The sequence below is a fragment of the Musa acuminata genome, chromosome BXJ3-8 (assembly GCF_036884655.1).
Source record: "Musa acuminata AAA Group cultivar baxijiao chromosome BXJ3-8, Cavendish_Baxijiao_AAA, whole genome shotgun sequence".
NCBI classification, from domain to species: Eukaryota; Viridiplantae; Streptophyta; class Magnoliopsida; order Zingiberales; family Musaceae; genus Musa; species Musa acuminata.
Window position 1 is genome coordinate 49026595 of NC_088356.1, and position 10281 is coordinate 49036875.

The 10281-nt window shown below is 37.0% G+C and overlaps 1 protein-coding gene across 1 annotated transcript; it reads left to right on the top strand.

The window, feature by feature from the left end:
• Positions 1-785: 785 nt before the first annotated feature.
• Positions 786-4112, top strand: LOC135644262 (uncharacterized; the record flags this gene model as incomplete). The annotated part of the gene is made up of 4 exons (XM_065161732.1): positions 786-1019; positions 1103-1225; positions 1883-2101; positions 3620-4112. Coding segments are annotated over 4 exons (930 nt in total), but the record flags the coding sequence as incomplete, so codon positions are not given.
• Positions 4113-10281: the final 6169 nt, after the last annotated feature.

Below are 10281 nucleotides of genomic sequence, written 5' to 3' on the forward strand. Positions count from 1 at the left end.
TTATACCTCGCATACATCAGGTCATAATTAGATTATGTAGAATTTGTAATATCTCGATTATCTTAGATATAAAATTAATATAATTTATAAAAATTAAATTTATTTATTTATTAATTTAAATTTTAAATTTTAAACAGTGATTTCAACTTAACAAAATTGACGATCCAATCAACTCAACCGAGATTAAATAGAGTTTATCTTTATTTAGAAATTGATTTTTATGACATGGAAACACAAAAACGACTATAAAAAAATCCAAATAAGGTGATTTTTCTTTTGTTGTTGTTGTTGACATGACGTGTTGTATGAAACAGTCTTTGTGTATGCTTTCCACCCTTCTTTGATACATATCTGTGCCAGGAAAACCGGAAGGTCGTTGAGTTGTTCTCGCTCTCTCACGATGCTCACTTTTACTTGTCCAATTATAAAGCAGGTAATTGAACGCGTTGGCCGGAAAGAGTAAGAGAGTTTTGTCATGACACCTCGTCGGCCTAGGATTACTTATCCTCTCCCGAGGCGTATGCTAAATCCCTTCCTCGGTTCATTCGATATTGGTGGGGCTTCGATCGGAGACCGGACTCGGAACGATCGGCGGTCGAATTTTAGGGCTTTTTGACCTTTTCCCCGGACCATCCAACTGAATCTTGAGTGGTTCTACGCGGGATTCATGGGTTTTCGGCGTCTATTTGGGTTTTTGATCCAACCAAATCAGTGATTCCTTCGGATTGGAGCCCAGCGACGATTGATTCGTTCTGCAAACTAGGGCTTTTCTTGAGCCCTAATTGTTTAAGAGCTCGGAGCTCGTCATTGGGAGATCGATCCATCACTTTCTTATTTGTTCTGCAAGAGGGTTGAAGAAGTACGGACTCCATCTTCGATTTTCGCTGGCGCAGAAGACCTCGAAGCCAGCTCCTCCTCGCCCTCCCCCTCCTGCCTTCGCTTTCGACGGCGACGACGACGAGGATGATATCGAGAGGGAAATCTCACGGCAGGCGTCCAAGAACAAGTCTCTCCGGAAGGTTTTTTAAAATGGTTTCCTTATTCCAGGTATTGATGAGTAAATTAACTTACGGGTTGATTGATTGATGGTGGAATTTGGTAGATCGAGGAGCAACACAAAAAGGCAATGGAAGAGGATCCCTCGGTCTTCGACTACGACGGGGTTTACGACGAGATGAAAGGGAAGATTGCGCACCCTAAGGTGAAAGATCGAACGGAGAGAAAGGTACTTCACTTTTGCCTACGTTTGGATGAAAACATGATCCTTTTGATTACGCTGATGATCCCATGAAATTGCGTTTCGGTTTTATGTGAGACCTCTTTATGCTCTTCTTTTATGGTCATTTCGAATGATCAAATTGAAAGAAGTAATCTTTTAGATAAGACTATGGCGGTGATAATTGGGCTTCAAGAATATTTCTCAGAGGAAGAAAACGAGTAGATATGTACCCAAAGTTGGATACTCTACAAAACGAACTCACATTATTACTCTTTTTGAAATTGGTATCTTCTCCATTCCTTTCTTGAAATAAACATGGGATACCTTTTCCAGTTTTTTTTTCTTTTTCAAGTTAGTCGATCTCTCATACAAAGAGTATTGAATTATATTTTGGTTGAAATTCATATCAATAATAGGATACAAAGTAAAGCTTTGTGGACTTTGTATGTTTGCTTTGGCACAATAATTAACATTTTAATTTTCAATTGTGCTTTGTTCAAGTACGATGTGAATTCAAAAATCCTAATTCGGCAGTTCTTTTTCGGCGGCATCCTTTTTGTATTAAACCTAAATTGTGGGAGAGGATCGACCTTGTTTTTTGAGTGCTTAACGATTAAGAATGCAAGTTAAAAATTTTATGTCTGTGTTTGATCTTGGTTGCAGTCAAAGTATATAGAAACACTTATGGAGAAAGCAAAACAACGTGAGGGGGAACATGAAATTGTATATGAGAGGAAGCTGCTGAAAGGGAGGAGCAAGGATGATCACCTTTTTGTGGATAAGGAAAAGTTTGTAATCGGTGCCTACAAGAAAAAGATAGCAGAACAAGAAAAATGGTTGGACGAAGAGAGGCTGCGCCAAATTCGTGAAGAAAGAGATGATGTAAGTGGCTCATATCTTTCTTTTTGCTGCTTTGCTTTATTTTTCTTGTTGCATATGTAATGTGATTTATGCAACCTTTTGTGCATAAAAAACATCCACTGTTCAACAAAATGTGGTGTATTCGACAATTGATTTTGTTTTTCTCTGGTGGAAGAATAAAAGCTTAAAATCACTTCATTGTTGTAGAATAAGCTCATCAGCAATTGCCTTTTGTATGTTTATCTGAACTTTTTTGAGAAGCCAAAACTATGAGTTTGTCGGGGTCATGAAACATGGTAATACTTTTATTAGAACTTATCAATTTATTGTTTGAATGTGCTTCCAATTTGGAGTCATGTTGTACATACTTGTGTCATCTTCTTTTGTTAAATTTAAATCCTTTTGGTATTAACGTCAGATAGAAATACTTTCGATAACTTTTGTAGATTTATAGTGATGAAAGTTATTAAGTGTATATTTCGCCTTCGGGAGTATTGCATTTGTGAGCATAATTATTGAATTTATCTATTAGCTAATTGATGAATTGTAATATTAGCTATCAAGTATTAGATGCTATTTGGTGTTGGCCACATGGAATGAGACCTTGGTAAAAGTATTGCATCCAAGGTTCACATCTTAGTCATCTATTAATATAAACTTGGTGGTAATTTTGATTTTTTCCATAAAAATTGAATTTATCTTATTTTGGTTTTTGTATTGATTTTAATTTTTCTGTGACCTTATCCTATCATCATCTTTGTCCAATACTCCAACCATATTGTCCCAACCAATTATTGCATTATTATCCCCTTCTTGTTTACCAGTCTTGACCTTCATCTCGATTTTTAAAACCTTGATCAGATCAGAATTTGGACAGTTTTGGTTAGGGGTTTGATTCATACCCAGTTTAGTCAGATAGGCTATCAGATCACATCGTGTTAAGATATGTGACACTTGTAGTCTTATAAACTATGATCTTCCAATTATGAAGCACAGTGAGGTGTCTTGAGGGTTTGAGTGGATTTGACAATCTGGCTAACTTATGATCAGCATGGTTCTTGTCTTTAACATCAGTTAGGGCAAGACTTAGGAGAGGACAAGACTTATGATGGTTCTCATGTTATTGTGAAACATGGAGCACCATAATTTTTTTACGCTTAGCCAGTAAGATTGGTCCTTCTGGTGACAATACGCATGTTTAATGTTCCGAAACTTAATGTGAATTTTCTTTTATGTTATCAACCATAGTGCAAGAAGATCCATTATGAGTGAAGGCTTCTAGTTATTGTATGTCGAATCCAATTCAAATGGCTGCTTTCAGCAATGATGCAATTTAAATTTGACTAGTATTTGAGTGATAAGTTGTTTTATGTTGCAATTAAGTGGGACTAGCAATTTCATTATTTCTCAGGAGTGATCACACTTCTCTTCGATGCTTTTACTTTTTTAGTTGGTTATCATGGTCATTAAATTTCATTATGCAGCACCCATTTCTTTTCTTTAATCAGTTAATGTAACCGACATGACTGCTTCATGTAGGTAACCAAGAAGAGTGACTTGAGCGATTTTTACTTTGGGCTCGGTGAGAATGTAGCTTTTGGTGCTCAATCAGAAGATGCCACAAAACGAAAGGAACAAAAGCCACCCGGAGGCACTTCAGCGGTACCTGAACATGGCCCTACTGAGAAGAATGCACAGACAGATTATACTCGGGATATAGAGAAAGTTGATACTCAAGCCAAGACTTCTAGTCATACACAGAACAACTCTGAGCAAGCTGCAGAGTTAACAACATCAGATGTAACTGTAAAAGGTTACGATGATGGTGATAAATTGGCAGCTGTGGATCAATCAACTGAACGTTACACGAGAGGTGATGACGCATTGGCTTAAGCAAGAGAGCGTTTTCTAACTCGAAAGAGAGCAAGACAGCAGTTGGAAAGCAGTTGTTTCGTCTCTATTTAGCACTTATATCTGGAGTTAAAATTGGTATTCTCTGATGCCATTTATAGTAACCTCATCGGTTATTTAGTTTTTGAGGAACTCAAGAAGTGCACCTCTTGGTAAGTTTGCTGTAAGCATTTCTCCAAAATAAGCAAAAGAAGCATCAAACGTTTCATGTTAGACGCTTATTTATACACATAAAAGTTGTTTGAAGTGACAGTGGTCAGTCTATATATGATTATGAACAGCTACAGTCTAGCCATTTCTGACTACCTGGGAGCTGATATGTCATGCAGCCCATCAGTACAAGCAGACCTTAATAACCTTCAAGTTGGAATTGATCTTCATGGTGCTGAGGTATATGCATGGCTTGTTAACAGAAATCCTGTTCTTCAGATTAAATTCTTCTTCTGCTAGTTAATCTCTTGAAGATAATCTTTCTGTTCTTTCATATAATCCTGTTACAAATATAAATCTGCTATTTTTTTTCTTTTTTGTCTGTTTTTAGGGGTTTCCTGGTGTTGATGATTCAATATATGGATCTCTTGGAGATATAGGTTTGTATTATTTGCTGCAGTTTTTGTTGTTTTCTTTACAAATTATCATTTTTCAGGAGTTAACTTTGATTAGTGCTAGTAATTCACTTCTATTTTTGTTTTCCCCCCACAAAATTAGTCTTTTCTTAGCAGTTAGCTTTTTATTTTTGCAATCATTTGAATTTTGAAAGTTCTTTAACATATTAAAATTCAAGTTATATGCATGGCTTGTTAACAGAAATCCTGTTCTTCAGATTAAATTCTTCTTCTGCTAGTTAATCTCTTGAAGATAATCTTTCTGTTCTTTCATATAATCCTGTTACAAATATAAATCTGCTATTTTTTTTCTTTTTTGTCTGTTTTTAGGGGTTTCCTGGTGTTGATGATTCAATATATGGATCTCTTGGAGATATAGGTTTGTATTATTTGCTGCAGTTTTTGTTGTTTTCTTTACAAATTATCATTTTTCAGGAGTTAACTTTGATTAGTGCTAGTAATTCACTTCTATTTTTGTTTTCCCCCCACAAAATTAGTCTTTTCTTAGCAGTTAGCTTTTTATTTTTGCAATCATTTGAATTTTGAAAGTTCTTTAACATATTAAAATTCAAGTTATTACTACTGTTGGATGTTCATGAGATTTTTCTTTTCATGAAATAGAAGGCAAAGCCATTTAAATTTAGTAGATAAGATTAGAGCTAAAATTTTGGTACAACACAAAAGATAGGGAAAAAACTTGGAATGAGTAGTAGTCCCCTACTCTGTCTTCCTTCATCTCAGTTCCAGTGCTTAGTGGGACTTGGGGCTAGATTCCACTTTCAAATCCAAATATGAAAGTGCCAGGTGGTGAAATTGTATCTTGAGCCTTGCCTAATCCATCTAGCAATCCTGGTTGACCTTGGAACACCTCAAATGCATGCCATGCATATTAATCTTCCCACCATCCGAGTGAAAGTAAGCCTTGTCACATGCATCTTGTAGTGACACACAGCAGCACGAAGCTGTCCAAATGGCCAATCATGTAGGATATTCATGATTGGAGCTGAAACCCACCTTGGCTTAGCCAGTTACATAGTGGATGCGGGCAGTTCAACTGGAGAGTCTTGCTAAGGTTGAGTTCAAGTTCAGTTTCCTTCGCAATAGTCCTTTAGTACATGTACATAAACAACCTATATGTTAACTAAATATATGCAAGACTAACACGAGTGCAACTAAGTGCTGTCAAATTCTGGTTCACTATCTGTGTACAGTGTGTATTAGTAGGAATCAATTGTGAGGTTGGGTCATGGCATTACAGTGAGGTTGCTCTTTTCACAACCAGGTGACCAAGTTTCATGAACATAGCAGCTTGATGGGTCCCTAGACCCAACCTCAGTATAGAGTCTCGTATACTAGGCATTTTTCAAAATTCTTGTCATTTGAAAACCTATGTCAAATTTTGTAAAGATAAGCCATGCCAAAAACATGTCCAAGTATGTTCACCTCATGACACTAGGTATGCCAGATCATCTGAATTGGGTTAGGCTGAATTTGCATATTGGCACAAACATTTCCAAGCTCAATTCATAATGGTTTCGAAATACTTGTTACGGTAATAAGCTGGTGAAAATGGAGTGTATTTACTGTTGTACTTAATTTTTTATTCTCTCTTTTTGCTTGAGGATTCATCTGATGTGTGGTTGTATTCATTGTAAATTGCTTTACATGAATGATTAAGTTTGGATATTGAAGCATATTAGATAGTTTTCCAAGTTTGTTTTAAGTGTTTGCTACACAACATTTTGTTTTATAATTTTAACAATATTTTTCACTTGTAGGATTCATGGAGGTCTGGGACCATCCAACACAAGATTATGAGAAGTTCTTTTGAACCTTTAACTGTGTTGTGGCAATTGAAGTAAGGCTGCTTATTACTTATCCTCCAGCCAGTATCTGGATTTCAAACATCTAGGATTTTAGACAATAAATAGCACATTGATATATCAACTATCAGTTGCTGTGTCCAGTATCTAAACCACATGTCACAAAGTTGTGTTCTGCTTTTGTTGTCTGCTGCTTTAAATTCCTGCCATTAACTTTGTCCTTACCTTGTGAGAATGGTTGTTTTGTACCTTGTTCAGTAACTTCTGTTTGCCTGTTTGAGGAGAGGCTTCCATCTAATTCCATAGTCTATTGTTTGATGATGAAGGTTAACATTGATTAACTTAATTGTGCTCTATGTAGCTAATATTGCTGAAGTATCATTATCAGTTAATGTTTTATCTCATTATATTTCCAGATGTTCTCTTTCCCACTAATCTTATGTTTAGTGCTAGATTGGCTTGCAGTTGGTAGATCCTTGTAACACATCTAAGTTCGATTTCTAGTATATTTTATCAAGATAAATTAGAAATTCTAGAGGTTGCCTCTTGGCTTTCCAGGGAAAGGAAGTGAGAATGAGAACACGTAAGTATGAAACTTTTGTAAAGAAGTGGACTACTAGTGTTCAAAGAATTGGCATGTGAAATCATATAATGAAGAGTAAATGAAACTTTTTATTGCTGTTAGAAAGGTCCATGAAATTTGAACCAAGTCTTTTACTGGATTGAATGCTCAAGGATATAAAAATTTGTGTTGCATTAGGTTGGTCAAATTGGACAATGTGTAATAAAAACATCAGATTTGTGATAAAAATAATTAAAATATTAAAGGAACCTAAATTTGGGGAAAAATTAAAATTAAAAATAAAAAAATACTTAAAGCTTGTTATTTTCCTCAACTTTTGAAACTACAACAGAAAGTTAAAGAAAAATTACTCAATTTTCTAGATAAAATCCCCTAAATGTTCAATTTATGAATTTTGAATTTCACCAAAATTTCTAACTTTCTATTTTCATCTTTGATTACTTGTGAAAAGAAACTCTAATAGTCTAGCTCTGGCTAATCATGTATTATATATGAAAACATCATACAAAGATCATCAGGAGCTACTTATTGTCATATATAAAATTTATGCCTAAAGATTACTAAAATGTAGTTTTTTTATGAAATCTAGCCTTCTGAAGATGATTATATTTTTCTAAATCTGCCTTCATTGTGTACCATGACATATTCAAAAATCCTTGATGTTGACATGGTGATCGGTAGTACATGCATGTTTTTTTATTATGTTCTTAACCCTGTTTTATTTGCTTTTTTCTCTTTAAAAAAAGAATAACTGAGTTCCTCCTCCATTTTCGGCGGCAGCCATATGGAGAGGTGAATCTCTTATAAATAATATCACCGTCCACGTTCATTGAAGAAACCATCTAACAATTAACATCTGAAGTGTCAATGAGTTGTTCCCATATTGTGCTAAACTTCTCGAGCTGATTGGATCAATTCAGGATAAAACCAATGATCCTGGAATCAATTTTCTGAACCAGTGTAAGGGTTCACCAGAGGTTTTATTTTGTGCCAATTAAATTGTCCAGATCCATAAAGGATTGGGACCAACTTAGGGACACATACATGGTAACAAAGCAACATTGTCCAGATCCATAAAGGATTGGGACCAACTTAGGGACACATACATGGTAACAAAGCAACAGGATGATAGAAGAAGAAAGGGTAAGAGAACGTTATTCGGACAGAGTAGAAGAATTTGATGTGGTAGACATTTCTTTTTTGGTATGATGGATAATTATGGCTAAGGTTTGGTAAATTGTCGAAAAGGTTTGATTAATTGAAGCCGACACGGATAAGATTCATGAGCTTGCAACAAGAACATTTATATTCCATGAAGAGCTGTCGGTTGCTAAACACATGGTTCGGCTGAAGGAAGAGGTCTAGGATCACACATTTGACCATTGTTCTTAGTTGCGTACCACGTTGCTTTAGAAATTGAAGCAGAACTTGGATGTTTCACAAGACCAACTGTTATATGTTTCTACAATGGAAAATCAGACATGGTGCATAATTAACCTGAAAAGCAAATAGTTCTTGCATAGGACATTCCTACATCTATTGAGCGTGGATGTTGCCTAGGCAATCTACTTAGAAAGGATTGATAGTATTTGAAGGCAAAGATAGAGAAGCTTGGCTTTGGTTAGGTGATAATTGGATGTGACATATTGGTATTTTGTTATTTTAATAGAAGAGAGGGAAGATTGATGAGACAAAAAGAAAATTTCACAAGCGACTCTTTTTAGGATTTTGATGGCATACATCGTTTAAAAGTATGAAGCATCCCACATTAACACGAATCTTAAAGAAATACACCCGTTATTGTTAAAGCCTCTGTCATGCGGATCAGATTCGGTCTTAAAGAAAGACACCTGGGCCGGAGGTTGCCGTTGGCTAGACATGTCTCGCAATGCAACCTGGCGTCGCAGTTCCCATTGGACAAGCAAATCGAACCGAGCTATGTGTTACGGAGAAGAAGAAAACCCAAAAGTGAAGAGGAGAGATGGAGAAAGGTGACGGAAGAGAAGAGGGTGGCAAAGAACCTGAGCAGCAGAAGACGAAGGAAGAAGGCGTGAATGGAGCAGTAGCAGCAAAAGCAGTGGCAGCAGCTGTAGTAGAGGGCTGAAGCTCTGAACCAAGATAGATTTGAGCGACAACAGAGATATAACAACATACCTGCATCATTGTGATCACTAATATGATTACTGGATGACGGTTTTCTCTCTGCCCTTCAGAGCAAGATGGAAATGGAGATGATGGAGAGCCAAGGAATGGAGTTTTTGGGAGGATGATGGCCTACTGCAACTTTTATCTTCCGAGTAACAGAGATGTCAGAGGAGAGAACATGTTATGAGATAATGTATGTTGTACGAGGGTGGCCAACCACATTGCCGAGATCTACAAAATTTGAACTTACGGGCAGGAGTTTGGTTCCAAATGTAGCAGATTAGTTCGAAGTTGAATCGATGACACGTTGATCCATACGATTGTATCCAACCAGTAGTGTACAAGCACAACACACCACGGTTGGTGGACGGTTCGGAATCCCGTTTAAGGAAAGAAACACACGGTTAAGTCGCGTATATACTACACGTGAATATACTATGATGCGTGACGTTAAAGGTCACAAATATATATATATATATATATATATATATTTATTGAGGACAAAGATTTTCATTGCATTGGTTGAACAATGAGTTGATCGAACCATGTGAGACGGACACCGGTGAACAACGCGGTGAATACGAAGAGGAGGAGAACCTTCCGACTCGTTCGCCGGCCTTTTTATTGGTGCAGTTGTAAAGCCTGCGAGCGGTTCGCCATGTGCTCGCACTGTGAAGACACAGCTTCGTGGACTGTTACAAGTCCACGGCGGCTGTAGGAAGGCCTGCGGCCTGCGGCCTGCAGCCTGCAGCTGCCTACAGCCTGTGGCTGATGCCTGCAAGTTGTCACGTCGTGTAATGGGCTACTGTTCGATCGAGGATCAACAATTCTAAGACGAGGGAAATCAATTTCCCATGCATTGACAATTGACACAGTGTGTATGCATGCAAGGAAAGAAGTGAATGGACACTGTTAGTGGCGCTCTACAAGGTCGAGTCTGCTCTCATGTGCAGCATTGACTTCATCGCATATAGTATGCAGAATCAACTCCAATCGCGTTCGTCGATTCACTGGCTATCAGTTCCACAATCTACGACAGTGCTCACATGCTTCGATCACCGTCGCATTGCAAGGAAAACAAAACATCATCTCCTCGTAGAAATAAGTAATGTATTGTCTGTCACAAGAAAAATG